Source organism: Scyliorhinus canicula, chromosome 10 (assembly GCF_902713615.1).
Source record: "Scyliorhinus canicula chromosome 10, sScyCan1.1, whole genome shotgun sequence".
NCBI classification, from domain to species: domain Eukaryota; kingdom Metazoa; phylum Chordata; class Chondrichthyes; order Carcharhiniformes; family Scyliorhinidae; genus Scyliorhinus; species Scyliorhinus canicula.
Window position 1 is genome coordinate 113,230,293 of NC_052155.1, and position 19,445 is coordinate 113,249,737.

Below are 19,445 nucleotides of genomic sequence, written 5' to 3' on the forward strand. Positions count from 1 at the left end.
AACTCATGTCCCATGGGCTTGAAGGTATTACTTTTCCACAGTGGGATATAACTGAGGAATCTGCACCATACTACTAAATGTTTATGAATACCAAAGTTTAATATTTAATAGTGTCCAGACTTTATCAGCATTTGGTATTCTTAAAGCAGATTCAAATACTTTCAGTAGCTAGTCACAAGTTTAACAAGTTAATTTTCTAACAAATATATTTCATGTATGTTATTTCTGTCATTCACCGGCATATTGAGAATTAACATATTGAAAAGACTTTTATGAGCTTCTGGCATTACACTGACAATTGTAGCCAAGAGATAAATAAATATGAAATACAGATTGGTGTTTAAAATAAAACATAGATAAATACCACAATTGAGTGACAGGATATAAGTTTGTGCGAGCGATTCCATATACACTGCATGTTCTCAATCATGTCAAGGAAAATTACAGCATGGATACCAGGCACTTTTTCTCATGTGAGTGATCGGAAACTTGGGAGAGTTCTTAATGGCCAGATACAAATTGGCAGTAGAAGGTGCTTGAAAACAGGTCAGCAGCCTGCTCTCTTCAAAAACCATAACTTTCACCTATATAGCAACTTTAACACAGTAAAATGTCTCAAGATGTTCCACACAAGCATTACCTAACAAAATTTGGCATGAGGCATATAAGGAGATGTTAAGGTAGATGGCCAAAGGTTGGGCCAAAGAGGTAGGTTTTGAGGAGCAACTTATAGGAGCAGAGAGGGATAGAGTAGCACAACCGCTAATAGAGTGATTAAGATCAGGAATGCACAAGAGGCCAAAGTTGGAGGAGTGCAGCTATCAAGAACGATTGCAGGGCTGGAGAAATTTACCAAAATAGAAAGTGACAAGGCCATTGAGAGATTTGAAGTAAAGGGTGAGAATATCAACATTGAAACATTGCTTAATTGAAAGCCAATTTAAATCAGCGAGCACAGCAGGTTATGAGTGAATGAAACTTTGTGCAATTTTGGTCAGCTGATTTTTGAATAACCTCAAATTTGCAGAGGGTAGAACGTGGGAGGCTGCCCAAGAGTACATTGGATTTATCAAATCGAGAGGTAATAAAGGCATAGATGAAGGTTTCAGCAGCAGTTAAGCTGAGACACAGATGTGTGACCTGCTGAGCAAGAATATTAAAGCAAAAGGTGAGCAGGGGAAACAGTAAAGCTGAGTGTAGAAGTGACAGGCACTGATAATTTCCAACAAGAGAAGACCCAGAACTTTTCTCTTCCAAAAGCAGCACATTTCCACACCCTACATGGTACGGTATGGTACGGTAGTACAGTGGTTAGCACTGTTGCTTCATATCGCCAGGGACCCGGGTTCGATTCCCGGCTTGGGTCACTGGATTTTCGTGGAGTCGGGGAGATTCCATGGAGAGATAAAATTGTCAGTCGGGACTCGATTCCAGGATTCCAGAAAGCATTCCTGAGGTTTCTGATTTTCAGGAGGGCTTTTTAAGGGTGTAGGCTGGTTCGAGTATGCACTCTTGACCTGGGATTATGAGGATAGATATGTCTTAGTCCTCTGCAATTCTCAAGGAGTCAGGCCAGTTTTTCATAGAGCTGTGGTCATAGCAGCTCAAGAGGTGTCATGAACCATAGCCTGCATGAGGAAACCTTTCAAAAGGAACGTTCAAAAGGTGCTCCTCATGACCACCATGAGAAGGTATTTCACCCCGCAGGAAACAGTTGTGAATATGTGACATGCCAATCATTACTGACCCCCCTGATACCAACTATTAAGCAACTCTAGGCACTCAATTATACTTCTTGACCTATTTGCTAACCAACATCATAAGCAGCTCTTTACGCTAAGGCACCAACCTCTCCTTTTCAATAGTGCCGTCATCACCTCATTACCAACAAGTCCACATTTCGCCTCCGTTTTCTCAACAAATGTCACCCCCAATCGTTCTTTCTTTTGCAAGGTCCTTGAAACTGTCATTGTCTACGTGGCTCAGTTTCCGCTACTGTCATCGCTCTCTTTTTGAATGCCTGTGGCCTACTTAGAAGACCAAGACTAGACTGATTAAAATCACAAGCAACATCTTCTTTGACTACCACATTGTCATATCTCTCATTCTACCACTGTAACTCCTTCGAGCATCCCAACTCTGCCCACTCCAGCAATAGAGATCGAATCATCAGTTGTTTCTGATCCATTCTCTGAAAATCTCTGCCTAAATCTCTGCACTCATCAACTGGCAAAAAGAAAACTACTTCTTTTCCTGCTTTAAAAGCCTTCTTAAAACACATTTATTAGCAGTCAGCTCTCTAGCTACTCCCTCATATAGGTTAGATGACGGGCGGCATGTGGCGCAGTGGTTAGCACTGGGACTACAGCGCTGAGGACCCAGGTTCGAATTCCGGATCTGGGTTACTGTCCGTGTGGAGTTTTCACATTCTCCCCGTGTCTGCGTGGGTTTAACGCCCACAACCCAAAGATGTGCAGGTTAGGTGGATTGGCCATGCTAAATTGCCCCTTAATTGGAAAAAAATACTTGGGTACTCTAAATTTATTTAAAACAATAAAAGTTAGATGCCCATTATTTTTTTCACTATGACCACCTTGGGCATTTTTCTCCACTGGGGTAAGGATTTACTCATGGTGAAGCGCTTCAAGGCGGTTTTATGCAGGCCACGTACATTTCCCAGATGGAAGACAGCATCATGGGGCACCATCTGCACAAACCGCGTAGGTTTCCTTGATGATATCAATGGAGAAATGAGTAACGGCTGTACAAGTGCCAGTTGTGGCACTGTTTGATCCTTGGGAATATACGTGCTCTGCATAAAGTCAATTTGCAAACAGATTTTTGCCCCACTAGATTAATGGAAGCTATTGTTGCTGTTGTTCTAAAGAACATAGAACAAAGTACAGCACAGGAACAGGCCCTTTGGCCCTCCAAGCCTTTGCAGACCATCTAAACTAAAATCTTCTACACTTCCTGGGTCCGTATCCCTCTATTCCCATCCTATTCACATATTTGTCAAGATGCCACTTAAATGTCACTATTGTCCCTGCTTCCACCCCTCCTCCGGCAGCGAGTTCCAGGCACCCACTACCCTCTGTGTAAAAACCTGCCTCGTACATCTCCTCTAAACCTTGCCCCTCGAACCTTAAACCTATGCCCCCTTGTAATTGACCCCTCTACCCTGGGAAAAAGCCTCTGACTATCCACTCTGTCTATGCCCCTCATAATTTTGTAGACCATAACAGGTCGCCCCTCCGTCGTTCCAGTGAGAACAAACCGAGTTTATTCAACCGCTCCTCATAGCTAATGCCCTCCATACCAGGCAACATCCTGGTAAATATCTTCTGCACCTTCTCTAAAGCCTCCACATCCTTCTGGTAGTGTGGCAACCAGAATTGAACACTATACTCCAAGTGTGGCCTAACTAAGGTTCTATACAGCTGCAACATGACTTGCCAATTCTTATACTCAATGCCCCGGCCAATGAAGGCAAGCATGCCGTATGCCTTCTTGACTACCTTCTCCACCTGTGTTGCCCCTTTTAGAGACTTGTGGACTTGTACACCTAGATCTCTCTGACTTTCAATACTCTTGAGGGTTCTACCATTCATTGTATATTCCCTACCTGCATTCGACCTACTGGAATAAGAACATTAACTTTTAGATCACCAGCAAATCCATAAATCCCTAACTCTCTTCTGCACATTCTCTGGGGGGTCTCCCTATTCTAGGCCCCCTGCGTGGGCCTCTCTATCACAGGGGCCCCTGTGGGGGCTGCGGGGGGGCTTCCTATTCCGGGATCCCTTGTAGAGAGGTGGGGGAAGGTCACCCCTGTACCTGGGGGTAAGGGGGCATCCAGGCAATCCAGGGGAGGGGAGCTGCTGTGCGGTGTGGGGGTGTTTGGGTCGGGGGGGGGGGGGGGGGGGGGGGGGGGTCACGGGACCTTGATATCGGGCCACCTGCTCAAGATGGGGGCCAATAGCGAGATAGCCTGGGATACCCTCGTATTCCTTGCCATGCATATATTTGCATCCCGGGTCATCGTAAACTGGTTGCAAATCAGCTCTGCAGGAGAACATAGTCTTCCAATCGGAGAATCCAACCCTTCAATTTTTTGCCTTATACAGCATTTTATGTGCAAAGTAGCAGCTGTGTACCCTGACCTATCAACAATCTCTTCCCTTTAAAATGTTGCAAATTACTAAAAATTTGCCAATTACAAAAATGAATAAGAACAAGTAAGATTGTAAAACCATCACTTTGCAGTTTGGCTCACAGCAGTTGCGTATTCCTGCCCACTTGCAAATTTGTACCCAATTTTTCAACAGCTCCATTTTGGTGGAATAAGGACCAGCTGCCGGGCTGAATCAACAAGTCCTTAGCTTAAAAAAAAAGGGAGAAATATTTGGAGGAATGTGGTACATAACACCTTAGGTTACACAGTGGTTGGCACTGCCGCCTCACAGTGTCAGGGATCTGGGATTGATACCAGCCTTGAGTGACTGCCTGTGTGCAGTTTGCACATTCTCCCCGTGTCTGCGTGGGTTTCCTCCGGGTTCTCCGGTTTCCTCCCACAGTCCAAAGATGTACAGCTTAGGTGGATTGGCTATGCTAAATTGCCACATACTGTCCAAAATTGTGCGGGTTAGGTGGGGTTACCGGGATAGAATGGAGCTCTGCGCCTCGATGAGGGGCTCTTTCCAAAGGCTGGTGCAGACTCGGTGGGTCGAATGGCCCCCTCATGCACTGTAGGGATTCTATGGGTAAGAATGGGTATCACCGGTCTTGCCTGTTTTCGATGGATATAAGATGATTTCAGAGTTTGAAAGCTGTTATAATATTCCACCAATAGATATTGGGCGAGATCTTCTGGCTATTCATGCCGCCGGTATCTTCTGGTCCGACTGAGAGCGCACCCCCGTCACGGGTTTCCCAACATCATCGGGTGAATTCAGTGGGAAATCTTATTTACAGCAGTGAGACCAGGAGATTCCACCGATGGCAAATGGCTGGCCGCTTCTCACCACTGAGAAACACATCACGGGGAGGCCAGACAATCGTGCACTTTGAGTACTTTGTCCGTCCTGACTCAGGTGTGCACTATCCCACGCACTCTATCAAGTTTTGAACATAGATGTTTGAAACTATTCCTGAACGCAAATTCAGCTTTGACATACTTAATCCTTAGGACATTCAAAATCACTATGAATGCTGCTCATGTGAAGTACAACATTTTATTTGGAGTGGAGGGCCAAATTGGCAACTGAATTCTCACTACTTTCTAGATATGACACAGCTGATTTATGCACCAATGTAAACAGCAAGGATTTCCATTCTGAAAAAAGACTAACAGAGAGCAACTCGACAAATTAAATAAGCTTCATCTTGCTTTCCTGCCGTGCTTCTCCATTCCATCAGTGGAAAGTATTTTCAGGGATATTCTTGAGCTAAATCAGTAATTAACCTGAAGACTGAATAAAGGGAGCTTTATTGTTGAGTTAATTCATCCGTCTGCTAATCAGCTGTCGATCAATGATAAAACAAACAATTCTCTAATGAAACAAGAACAAATTCTCTAATGAGCTGATTTGATTCGGGCACAGGTCACATTTAACAATAGGGTCTGACCGTAAGAAAATCACCACTTACTTCTAAATCGTTAAAAAACAGATGTGTATCAGCCAAGTTGAAGATCATTTCTTCCATCCGTAGCCCAAGTGACACTGATGTAGGTGGATCCTGTAAACAAAAGTTCAAATAAGAAAGCAGCACTCGTAGGCGAAAGCAGGAGTGCCCTAACTTTTTTTTAAATATTTGTGGATCATTTAGTTGCATTCTGTGGATTATCAGGAGCCAAATTTAAAATTTAAACTGAAATCTTAAACTTGGTGTTCTGCTTTGGGATTTGTCCACAATTTGCCCTTTTAAAGCCCGCAGCCCCACAAAATCTTGGCAGGGGTGGGGGAAGAGCACCTCTGGTTTACCAGGTCACTCCCCCAAATGATGTAACCCCTCCCTTTGTGCCTTTTCAACATGGATGAAAAACAGCTTCCCAACTCTCACCCATCCTTTACTGCCAGTGTATTCTGGCCATGGAGGTGGATTGAGGGCTTTAAATGGACAATAATTGCTCACCTAAGGTGTCCAACAGACATAAGAGTGCATGGGATAGTGCACACCTTACCTTACCCATCCCCTGTATTATGGAGACTTGGTCACGAGTGGACGGGACTACAGTTGACTAGTCACCCGACATACTTTAAATGCCCCTTCCACCAAACACACTCGGCGCAAAGCTTACAAATTCACCCCACACAGGTCCGAACAGCTGAGTTGTCTAAACTTTGCTGGCTGACTTGTTCATGGTCGAGACTACATTCAGCCATTATTTGGATTTAAGTGGACTAAAGAATGGAGTTAAAGTTACTTTGAGGAAGAGATAAACTTTTGGATTAACTGAGCACGATTTAACGAAATAAAGGTCCCGTTTTGGGTGTTTCCTGGTGCCTGCAGTGGCGAGAATGCCCCTGCTATTAAATGGGATTGTTCCTTTTTCGGGCTCAGGCGAGAAAAGCCCCACCGAGGCTGCACTGCACTTACATTCATTACAGGAAGAGATCAGGGTACCATTTTTAAAAGACGGCATCATCCCTCGACCCCCACTTTACCCATGAGGGGGTCCTAGAGCCCCTCCCCCCACATAAGGGTCCAGCACCCCCCCCCCCCCCCCCCCCCCCCCCCCCCCCCCCCCGAGCCCGATCCTCGTCACAGGCAAACTGGGACCCAGGCATTGCCAGTCACCCACTGAGGGCGAGAATCTCAGATCATGACATTTTGCGTGATTCCGTTAAATCTCGCGAGGCGTCCTGAGCATCGCCCGGCCTTGTCGTGTCACCCAGTCGGGTGCGATAAAGTTTTGAAATATGGAGTTTAAATAGCTGTCAGTTGATATTTTCTAAACAAAGCCGAACATTTCGCTGTGAAAGTGCTCGGGCAGGATTCTTCCCTACCCGGCGGGGCGGTATGGGTCCCGGCAGGATGGAGTGGCGTGAACCACTCCAGTGTCGGGCCGCCCCAAAGGTGCCGAATCCTCCGCACCTTCAGGGGCTAGGCCCGCCCGAGTGGTTGGCGCCCCGCCGGCCAGCGGGATAGGGGCTTGGCGCCACGCCAACCGGCGCCGAAGGGCCTCCGCCGGCCGGCGCGAGTCGACGCATGCGCGGGAGCGCCAGCAGGTGCTGGCGTCATCCCCACACATGCGCGGGAGGGTCAGTCCCCGCATTGGCCATCGCGGTGGACCAAAGCGGCCGATGTGGAGGAATAGAGTGCACCCACGGCACAGGCCCGCCCGCAGATCGGTCGGCCCCAACCACGGGCCAGGCCACCGTGGGGGCACCTCCCGGGGCCAGATCCCCCCATGACACCCCAGGAATCCCGGAGCCAGCTCGCGCCGCCAGGTCCCGCCGGTAAGCGACCTACTCTAATTTACGCCAGCGGGACCGGCTACAGGTGGGCGGGACTTCGGCCCATCGCGAGCCGGAGAATTCGGATGGCCCTGGAACCCATTGAGTCGCGCCGGACCCCGCCATTCTCCAAGGCGGGTGGCGTGACTCACACCGGGCCTGTTTTTGGGGGGGCGGGAGAATTGGGAGGACAGCGGGGGTGGGATTCACGCCGACCCCCGGCGATTCTCCCACACGGCGGGGGGCCGGAGAATCCCGCCCTCATTACTATTGTTGATGTTCGCCTGCATACCATCCATTGATAGTTGACTTGGTTATAGGTTTTGAAGTGCAAAAGTGCATTTTGTATTAAATCTGAAACTGTGCAATAAAGCATGTTGTGCCGAATTTACTATTCAAAATTTAAAACTTGGCAGAATCTGAGATATAGATGTGAAGAGAACCATTCAGGGTAATTAGATTCGGGCTCACAGATTCAAGAAATGAAATGTAGAAAATGGTTCTTTTCTCATCATCTTGAAAAATATTATCAGAAAGTGATCTGGATCTGTAACATCAAAATGAAGACATTTAAGATAATGATCATGTTGAGATCAAATATTTTTAGTACCAGTTCACAGCACAATGAGTGATAATAATCCAACATATAATCGTATTTAACTAAACAAGACATACAAACGTGAGAATTGGGGGTAGGCTATTTGGCCTCTCAAGCCTGCTCCACCATTTGATCAGATTGTGGATGACCTGATTGTGGCCCCAACTCCACTTCCTGTCTGGCTCCTTAACCTTTGACTCCTTTGTTGATCAAAAATCTACCTTACTCAGCCTCAAATGTGTTCAATAACCCAGCCTCCTCTTTGGGGAAGAGAATTCCACTGACTAACAACCATCTTGAGAGAAAACATTTCTTCTCATCTCATCTTAAATGGGAGACCCCAAGTAAATGAAATACAATTTGTTGCTTAATTAATTAAAAACCAATGTTTATTAAATATATACAAGATTATTATCTATGATCCTTGCCCAAGCAACCCCCCTTTCTAGCTCCCGAGTTGTAATATTGCATGAGCTGCGCAGATAGAAAATACAGGCCAACGTCTCTGTAATTATCAAGGTTTAAGTTCTGCAACATCTTACCCACGGAAATTATGGCCTTATCAGTTTTATTCTTCAGCCCTGATTTGAACTCCTGCTGCTAATGAAAATGGGGATGCGGGCAAAACTCTCAGTCATGTGGTACTGATTGAAGCCACACTGCTCACCCGGCCCAAACCATTTTAACAGATGTGCTTCAGGCAGTATGAGACCCTCATCCTAGGTGGACAGACAGGAAACAGGAGCAGGTTTCTGTGGGTGCAGTTAATGATGCTCTGGACACTGGGAAATTCTGAAACCTGAGCAAACCCCTAAGTTCTATCCTATTGCTTCCCCGATGTCTAACGGTAGTAGAAAAAGATATGTGTTCTGAAAAATAGGGAGCCAGCCAATTTTTTAGTGAACTGCACACAGACTTATGCTGCCAATATGTGTTGTGGGAGTAGGAAGTAAAGCTGGATTGGATTGGATTTGTTTATTGTCACGTGTACCGAGGTACAGTGAAAAGTATTTTTCTGCAAGCAGCTCAACAGATCATTCAGTACATGGAAGAAAAGGGAATTAAACAAAATTCAAGAAAATACATGAGAATACATAATAGGGCAACACAAGATATACAATGTAACTACATAAGCATTGGCATCGGTTGAAGCATAAGGGTGTAGTGTTAATGAAGTCAGTCAATAAGAGGGTCATTTAGGTGTCTGGTGACAGTGGGGAAGAAGCTGTTTTTGAGTCTGTTCGTGCGTGTTCTCAGACTTCTGAATCTCCTGCCCGATGGAAGAAGTTGGAAAAGTGAGTAAGCCGGGTGGGAGGGATCCTTGATTATACTGCCCGCTTTCCCCCGGCAGCGGTAGGTGTAGATGGAGTCCATGGCTGAGAGGTGCAGTGACCTTGACTTCAGTAGACAATGCTATTCCAGAGCTGGAATTTGGTTCTAAGTCCTGTTGCAAGAGGTGATAGAACTCCATGACAGTCTATCAAAAGAAACTCCACTCTCTTCCAAATTGAGAAGTGCAGGTGTTTTGTCATAGGTCTACAAATGCTGGGAGGGTAAGGATTCCTGCACACATCTATGGTTTGTATTCCCTATTGTTCCAACTCTATGTACTCTTACTTTGATCCTCCTCCTCCTCATCCTCTTCCAGAATTGCCGGCAAGACCCCATGATAAAAAACCTTTACCAGAACCCCATGAGTATATTGTAATGGCATTCATAAGGGGCTGGTTTAGCTCACTGGGCTAAATCGCTGGCTTTTAAAGCAGACCAAGCAGGCCAGCAGCACGGTTCGATTCCCGTACCAGCCTCCCCGAACAGGCGCCGGAATGTGGCGACTAGGGGCTTTTCACAGTAACTTCATTGAAGCCTACTCGTGACAATAAGCAATTTTCATTTCATTTTTTCATTTTTTCAAAGTATTTAGAATGATCCAGTAGCCAAAAATCACATAATAGAAGCAAAATAGTAATCTGAGGGTCCCTTTAGATCGAAAGGGAAAATGCATGGCTGCCAGAAAACAGCAATGCAGATGGCAAACAAAATGCTGTTCAGGTTGCAAAACAGGTGTGGTTTGCACAAGTGCATTTGATTGTCAAGCATTTGAAGTATGGTGATGGCTATCTAAAACATTACATTAGGTACAGGAGGTGTTCGGTTCAAATTCAGTGCAGAGCTATACTGCCCTGTTCATCCTGAAAAATGGGATAGTGACCCAACTAAAATCCTCTGGGCATGATCCAGTGGCCACAGTGCGCCGGAAAAACAGCTCGCTGTGGCGCAGCGTGGCTGATAAAAGCAGGGGGACCCCACTCCCAGGATCTACCCCGTTCATAGCACCTCACGAGATCCAACGCGATTTTGTGAGATGTTGCAACGTAATTCCCACCCATTGTGGCGTGATCACGTTTTGACAAATCTGCATATTAGAGCGAGACAGCTTGCCTAACTCTGGTGTGCAGATTCCCACGATACCTTCAGCTTTGGGATTCAACACCTTCGCCTCAGAGATCCCGGGCGAGCGCAGTTCAGCACTGGTGGTCCTCACAAATGGGGACCAAAGAACAAATAACAAAGAACAATACAGCACGGGAACAGGTCATACGGCCCTTCAAGCCTCTGCCGGTCATGATACCGACCATTGCCAAAACCCTCAGCACTTCCTTGTGCCGTATCCCTCTATACACTTCCTACCCATGTGATTGTCAAGATGCCTTTTGAACACCGTTAATGTATCTGCTTCCACAACCTCCCCTGGCAAGGCGTCCCAGGCACTCACCATCTTCTGCGTAAAAAACCAGCCTCGCGCATCTCCTCTAAACTTTGCTCCACAGACCTTAAACCTATGCCTCCTGGCGACTGGCCCCTCTACCCTGGAAAAGAGTGCCTGCCCATCCACCCTACCCATGGCCCTCATAATATTGTAGACTTCTATCAGGTCACCCCTCAACCTCTGTCTTTCTAATGAAAAAAGTCCGAGTCTATTCAGCCTCTCCAAATAGCTAACACCCTCCAGACCAGGCAACATCCTGGTAAACCTCCTCTGCACCCTCTCCAAAGCCTTCACATCCTTCTGGTAGTGTATCAACCAGAATTGTGCGCAATAGTCCAAGTGCAGCCTTACCAAGGTTCTATACAACTGTAGTATAACTTGCCAGTTTTTATACTCGATGCCCCGTCCAATGAAGGCAAGAATTCCGTATGCTTTCTTGACTACCTTGTTCACTTGTGTTGCCACCTTGAAAGATCTGTGGACCTGCACGCCCAGATCTCTCTGACTTTCTATATTCCTAAGAAATTTGGCATTTACGGTATATTTCCCCTCTATGTTAGACCTATCAAAATGCATTACCCACTATAATACAGGACTATGTGCCGCCTCGGTCATGCATTCCCCGTTGAGGCCCCTTATACAAGGTGAGTCGTGTTGAATAGCCATGTGTTTCTCCGCTCTGCAAGTGCTGGAAAAGACACGGCTAAACGTTCTTGCTATGGGACTTTGTTCCTATTTCGGTGAACCGCACCCTCTGTCACATACAAAAATCTGAGCAAGCATAAAAACAAACCTTGATATGACACATTTCTTTGGTGTTATGGATGCTATTTTGCCTCCACACTTCTGCTGCTGTCCAAGCCAGGCCCCATTTTGTTGAGGCTGTTAGCATGCAAGCAGAGTGTGTCCACTAGAAGTGTGCAGATTACACAGATTGTGAGGCAGCACCACTTTGAAACTCAACACTCCAGGTTACTTCCTCACACAGAACAACATAAGAAAAAGGAACTGAAGAGGCCATTTGGCCCTTCGAACCAGCAAGAAAGACTCCTTCCCCTACCCTGTGTGCTATTTAAAGGGCTTATCAAATATTTTCTGGTTAGTTGCCGATTGATTTCTTTTGGCCCTTGCTGCCATTGAAGAAAATTTGATGCAATAAAGAGGTTGAGTGATGTGTTTCATAGTTGAATACCTTGCAGTGTGTGTAAGTTGTGAGATGTGGGTGTGAAGCTTGCAGCAATGCTAAGTGTGTGTGTAAAGGTGATGCTGTGCATGTTAGGCGGGGCGATAGTGGCGTTGTGGTATTGTCACTGGTCCAGAAATCCAGAGAGCCAGGGTAATGCTCTGGGGTCCTGGGTTCGAATCCCATCAGGGCGGTTGGTGGAATTTGAATTCAATAAAAAAAGCTGGAATTAAAAGTCTCATGATGACCATGAAACCATTGTCATAAAAATCCATTTGGTTCATTAATGTCCTTTAGGGAAGGAAATCTGCCATCCTTACCTGGTCTGGCCTCCATGTGACTCCAGACCCACAGCAATGCCCTCAGGGCCAAGCAACAATGCTGATGCCAGCGATGCCCATATCCCATGAATGAATAAAGAAAAAAAAGGTATCAGTCGCGACTGACCACGATTATTGCTGGGTGAGTGATGGGGATATGATGCATGGAGCAGTGGCGGATATGAAATTTGAAGATGACCATGAGCACCCACATGAAGTCACTGAACCTCTTCTGGTCAGCATCCAGGTGACCACAAGACATAGTAGCAGACATAGGCCATTCAGCAAATTGAGTCTGCTCCGCCATTCAATGAGATCATGGTTGATCTGATATAATTCTCAACTCTCCTGTCCCGCCTTATCCCCATAACCCTTAATTCCCTTACTGATTAAAAATCTGTCTATCTCTGGAGCCCCTCTTGGACCCCTGCGGATGGATGACATCTCTCTTCTACATCTCCTCAAGCCAGGTCTCAAGTGCAGCATTGGGATATCTTAGAGCTTGCATGTGCCATTCTTGTGTCTTTTCCAGAATAAGTTCACTTTACAGTGATGTCCAGCACCTGCTCCATTCAAAATGCACATGATCTTGAAGAGATGATGCTGGCTTTAGGTACTGCAAGCTAGCTTGAACTCACACCAGTATCTCACAATTTTACACCCCCTGCTCAGTTATGAAAGCACTCAACGATGTGCTTAAATCAAGGAGGATTCCCCAATGGCCTGGATTCTCCATTCAGGAGCCTAAGTGCTCTTGCCAGCAGAGAACTGGTCTACGCTGACACTAGGAGCGGGGTCAGATATGCAGGTCTCCCCCTTTATGTTAATTTATGCATGCAGGAGAGATCGCCGGATTCCGCTGGTATGCTGGTATTGGGCACCCCGCTCAAAATGACTAAATGCTTTCACTTCCTCTTTTTCTCCGCAGAAAACACTTAGCTGCTTTTGATGTGGTGAGGAGCTGTCAATCATAGCTAGAGTGTTTACAAACATTGTGGCTAGCATGGAAGCAGGGTACTTAAGATGCATTAAAGCATGATGAGAAAGATAAACAATCCACCAAGCATCTATCTCTAGAGTAATGAAACTGTCAATCACTGGCTAATGTAATGTATTGCTGCATGAGATTGAATGGAGATTTGCTGTCAATTTCAAAGGCTGTCAAGGGATCTGAAGCTCTTTTAAGTGTGCTTGGTTTTAAGGAAGCCTCTGACACTTGTAACAGCTACTGCTTTCAACACTTTTGCTTGAGACAGCAGATGTTAGGGAAGGGTAAGTGAAAATGTAGTGAATTTTCACTCTGCTGCCTGGACTTCTCTTCAGCCTTTAGGCAGGGCTGACTGATGGGGGTCTCCAATGGGAGTTTCTGTTGTGATCTCTGATGAGAGTCTCTGATGAGGAATTACTATGGCGGGGGGGGGGGGGTGTTGAAGGAGGGGTTGGGTCACACTCATGCATGCATGCTGTGGGGCATGAGGGGGTGACCATTATTCCTGTTGGGGGGGGGGGGTGATGTCTCTACTTGTCAACGCAGGGCGGATAGCGTGCTGAGGCTGCCAGCGGGCGATTGGAGCATCGCAGCGACTCCAAACCCGTTTTGTCCTCGACACTCTATTCGCCACTCTATGGGGAATACTAATACAGTCGGCGAGTAATGGAGAACCAGCCAATTATTTAAATGCTAGGCAACATGAAGTTTGTACGCTGTTTGTAGCAGAGGCAAAGGGCACAGATGAATCATGCATCACAGTCCGCTTGCCTGTTTTCAGATCTAAGCAAATTTGCTGCCATTCAGTGGTAGATTACTCAAAACATTGCTTTAGTTGGATTTGAATTCAGAACTTGATGTTCACTGAGTTTATTTATTGCTTCCAAGGTTCACATTCCCTGAGCAACAAGAAAGCTTCTGTTTTATGGTTCAAAAGCTTTGTCTGATATTTGCAATTACAATGACCACTTCGCTCATAATTAAGGCCGCAAAGGAATGAATTTGGGTTTAATCCGCAACTAGGATTTTTTAAAAAAGTGGTTTGAGATTCTAAAAGCTGTAATTATTCTAATGGCTTGGTGCTAAATTTGTTGGACGTCTATTGAAAATGAAGTGCTTTATATGAAGGAGAAAGGTTGTGCTCAATTAAACTCTTTTCTTGTTAAAGCAACTAATTGAAAGCTAATTATTCTAAGTTATAATAACACACTTAAGGAGAAAGCTTTCAATGCATAAGGATTTGCAGTTTAATGTGACTATCTTAAAAGGTGTGGTTGAACTGTGAACAAACCTTTGAGGGGGTAAGGATTACACCAAAGGAGAAATGACAGCATGCTATAGAATCCTAAACAGGGCTCTGTTCTGCTCAGAAGAGGTTGGATTGAGAACATAGGCTGATTACCATTTTTAACATTACCTCACGGAATCATTCCCATCAGAAATGTTGAAGAACAGGAATTATTAGCCTTTGCAGTCTTACAATGAATAATGATAATTATAGTTTCATGTGGAAAATAAAAAGTCAAGGATTATTTTCATCCATATTCTTTGTAATAAAACCCGTAATCAATAAGAAAAAGCCAAAGGGAATTGTAGGGTAAATAATTTAAATGCATTTCCCCATAAACATTTATTTTATTTGCATACATGTGTGTATTGAAAAATACATGTGCATTCACCTATTTCCTACCAACTGCAAAATCTCTTTATTTGAGTAGTTGAATACACTAACTGGTACAGGAAATTTGTAGATGCAACCATGCAAGAAAATGTCAGGCTTCAGCTGCTCTTTAGCTTTTGCACCTGTCTTTAGTCATCAGTGTTATCTACAGAATGTCAGCTTTTTCCCAGCTTCCAAATCCAATCAGTATGCAGCTGGTTTGAACTGTCAGTTTTAAGCGCAAGGATTGGTGATGCCAATCAAGCTAACTGAGACACATAACAGAGGAAGCTTGTCCTATATATATATATATATGTTGCTCTACAGCTAAGAGAAGACATTGTTCAAAGAAAGTTTTTCAATCACTCTTAAGAAAAACTTACAAAGTAACATGACTAAGAAAAAATTTCCATAAAATTGCCAGCAATCCCAAAAGCAAACTATGACTGAACAATATGTCGCAGCGTTGAACAAAAGTTTTTTTGAAATTAGTTAGCTTCAAACAATTTATTTCTTCTCGCCATTTTTATTGCCTCTTTTATGACATATTGACTTTCTGCTGGAACATATTCCCCAGTTGCCTGTGGCCCACCTCTCACATCTCTTCCAATAGACATTACTCAAGTGTGAGGCCGTGTTAGCTTTCCTCATTTAAACTCACTGGGCAAGATTCTCCGGCTGCAGCCGCGACGACCAGAAATTCCCGCCCGAGGTCAATGGGCCTTTCCATGGTCCGCGTCCCGCCCGTGGCGATCTTGCAGCAGGCGGGGCGAAGAAACAGCCCATTCTCTTTTTCTATTCTTCTTAGTGAAATTAATAATTCTACTTTCCCATCATACCCCATCTGCACTTTACCGATCAATACCTTTTTGCAGACAATTGTATTCTCTTCACAGCTTAATTTCCCATCTAGCATTGCATCATCAGCAAACTTAGATACATTCCATTCAGTCTATGCCATTAATATGCTGATTTACTGATACTTTTACTTGCTAAACTGTCATTCTTTTTCATTGCTAATTTGTATTTTATTGCTTTTAGTATTTAAATGAATTGTATTGTTGTGTAATTTTTGTTGCTGCAGTATTAACCTCTTGGCCAGGTCATCACTGTGAATGAGAGTTGGTTCTCAATTAAAATAAATAAAAATAAATATAGATTGTAAGTTGCTAGAGCCCCAGCCTTGCAGCACACCTCCGCTAAACAGCTTGCTAGCCTGAAAATTACCAGTTTATTTCCACTCCGTTTTCTGTTCTTTAACCAATTTGTCACCCTTGCTAATATATTACCCCAAATTCCATGAACACTTATGTTACATAATTTTTTTAAAATATAAATTTGGAGTACCCAGTTCATTGTTTTCCAATTAAGGGGCAATTTAGAGTGTTCAATCCACCTACCCTGCACATCTTTGGGTTGTGGGGGCGAAACCCATACAAACACGGGAAGAATGTGCGAACTCCACCCAGACAGTGACCCAGAGCCGGGATCGAACCTGATACCTCGGCGCCGTGAGACACTGCGCCATCGTGCTGCCCTGATATTACATAATTTAGTGTGGTGCCTTTTTGAATTGCTTTTGAAAATCCAAATGTCCTATATTCACTGATTCCCCTTTATCTACTCTGCTAAATACATCCAGTAGTTTTGTCAAAATCAAATTCCTCTTCATAAAGCTATATTGAATCTGCCCAATTTTATTCTGATTTCCAACACTTTCGTAATAATGGATCCCGGCATTTTTCTTACCAATGTCAGGTTAACTGGCCTGGAGTTCCTTGTTTTCTCTCACTCTTCTTTTTTGAACAGAGGGGTTACATTTGCTACCTTCTAACTTACTGGGACCATTCTCGAATCTAGGGAATTGTGGGGGATCATAACCAATGCCTTCATTATCTCTGCAGCCACCTGTTTTAGAAGGGTAGCATAGAGACTATCAGGTCTAAGGGATGTGAAGTTTATGGTCCCTCTTAGTTTTTTCTGCACTTTTTCTTTTTCCAATATTAATTACTTTAAATTCCTCACTCTTTGAGAAGTATAATGCATTTTGGAAGGTCTAATGCAGGTCGGGAATATACAGTGAATGGTAGAACCCTCAAGAGTATTGAAAGTCAGAGAGATCTAGGTGTACAGGTCCACAGGTCACTGAAAGGGGCAACACAGGTGGCGAAGGTAGTCAAGAAGGGATACGGCATGCTTGCCTTCATTGGCCGGGGCATTGAGTATAAGAATTGGCAAGTCGTGTTGCAGCTGTATAGTACCTTAGTTAGGCCACACTTGGAGTATAGTGTTCAATTCTGGTCGCCACACTACCAGAAGGATGTGGAAGCTTTGGAGAGGATGCAGAAGAGATTTACCAGGATGTTGCCTGGTATGGAGGGCATTAGCTATGAGGAGCGGTTGAATAAACTCGGTTTGTACTCACTGGAACGATGGAGGTTGAGGGGCGACTTGATAAGAGGTCTACAAAATTATGAGTGGCATAGACAGAGTGGATAGTCAGAGGCTTTTTCCCAGGGTAGAGGTGTCTATTACTAGGGGACATAGGTTTAAGGTGCGAGGAGCAAGGTTTAGAGGAGATGTACAAGGCAAGTTTTTTACACAGAATGTAGTGGGTGCCTGGAACTCGCTGCCGGAGGAGGTGGTGGAAGCAGGGACGATAATGACATTTAAGGGGCATCTGGACAAATACATGAATAGGATGGGAATAGAGGGATATGGACCCAGAAAGTGTAAAATATTTTAGTTTAGGCAGGCAGCATGGTCGGCACAGGCTTGGAGGGCCGAAGGGCCGGTTCCTATGCTGTACTTTTCTTTCTTCTTTGTTCTTTGTTCTATTATTTGTGTCTTCTGCTGTAATGACATTCAGAAATTATTTGCATAACATCTCATTATTTTCCATGCATTCCAAGGGACTCATGTTTATTTTTGTTATTCTCTTCCTATCTCTTTTTATGTTTCTTGTTAGTTTAATCTCATTCTACTTTCCCCCACTTTATAAATTTGTTGTTGTCATTTGTAGCTTTCGAAGACTCTCCCAATTCTTCGGGCGAACCTGTGGTGGGAGGGATGTGAACAACAGGAAACCCCATTGACAGCGGGGTGACGTGTGAATGCCTTCGGTGATCCACAGCCACATAGGTTCATAAGATATAGGAGCAGAATTAAGCCTTTCTTTCCACCGAATCTGCTCCGCCATTCTATCATGGCTGATATGTTCCTCATCTTTTATCTACAACGTTATAGACCAAGAGCTGGATTGAAAAATCAGCCAGAGTTCTCTCCTGAGAACACATGACCTAGGAGCAGGAGTAGGCAATTTAGCTTCCTGAGCCTAAACACCCTCAATGTGATCATGGCTGATCCCACCTTAACTCCACCGTCCAGCCTGTTCTCCATTACCCTTCACCCATTACCAATTAAAAATCTGTCTAACTCCTCCTTAAATTTTCTCATTGTCCTTGCATACACCGCACTTTGGGATAGAAAATTCCATAGATTCGCAACCCTTTGGGAGACATAGGGGACGATTCTCTGATACTGAGGCCAAGTGTTCGCGCTGTCGTGAACGCCGTCGCGTTTCACAACGGTGGGAACAGGGCCTGGGCACGACCTATTCTGGCCCCCACAGGGGGCCAGCACGGCGCTGGAGCGGTTCACGCCGCTCAATCCTCAATCCTATTAGCAATAGCCTTCAGCCGCACAGCCAGAGGCCTCGGCAGTCGGTGGGGGTTATGGGTGGTCAGTGGGGCAGACAAGCAGGGACAAGGGTTGCTCATGGAACGGGTACACATGATCCAGGAGTGGGCATGCTGGCGCTGTACATGGTTCCCTCCCCAGCACCTCCCCTCTCCCCCTCCCATGGCGGCCCACCACTCTGGAGAGTGCCCTCCCAGCGCTGAGTGGTTTATCGCCACACTACGGTGAGATCCGGATTCCGCCCACAGGAGCCGGCCAGCTGCATCGCCAGTTGCATTGCAAACTGTTTGGCCTTGTTTTGTTCGAGTGAGAGTGCAACGAGGTCGGAGAATCGGGCCCGCAGCCACTCGCTCTCTCACACACACAGTACTGCCCTCACTTTCACACACAAAGTTAGTCACACTCGCTCACACACACAGTCACTCACTCACTCTCACACACAGTCACTCACACATAGTCACTCACTCACAGTCACTCACTCACTCTCATACGCAGTCTCTCACTTACACACAGCCACTCACTCACTTTCACACACAGTCACACTCCCTCCCTCACTCACTCACTCACTCACTCCCTTACACACACAGTCACTTACTCACTCTCACAGTCACTCACTCACTCCCTCACACACACACAGTCACTCACTCACACAGTCACTCACACACACACAGTCACTCATTCACACACAGTCACTCACTCACTCTCACACACACAGTCACTCACACACAGTCACTCACTCACACACAGTCACTCACTCACACATAGTC

General features: G+C 45.3%; 1 protein-coding gene across 5 annotated transcripts in view; it reads right to left on the reverse strand.

The window, feature by feature from the left end:
* Positions 1-19,445, reverse strand: part of eya1 (EYA transcriptional coactivator and phosphatase 1) — a 365,193-nt gene that overhangs the window by 64,545 nt on the left and 281,203 nt on the right. For all 5 annotated transcript variants that reach the window (XM_038809594.1, XM_038809593.1, XM_038809597.1 and 2 more), the window contains one exon: positions 5,650-5,739. In XM_038809594.1, coding sequence (XP_038665522.1) covers positions 5,650-5,739 — 90 coding nt within the window. The remainder of the gene's footprint in view (positions 1-5,649; positions 5,740-19,445) is intronic.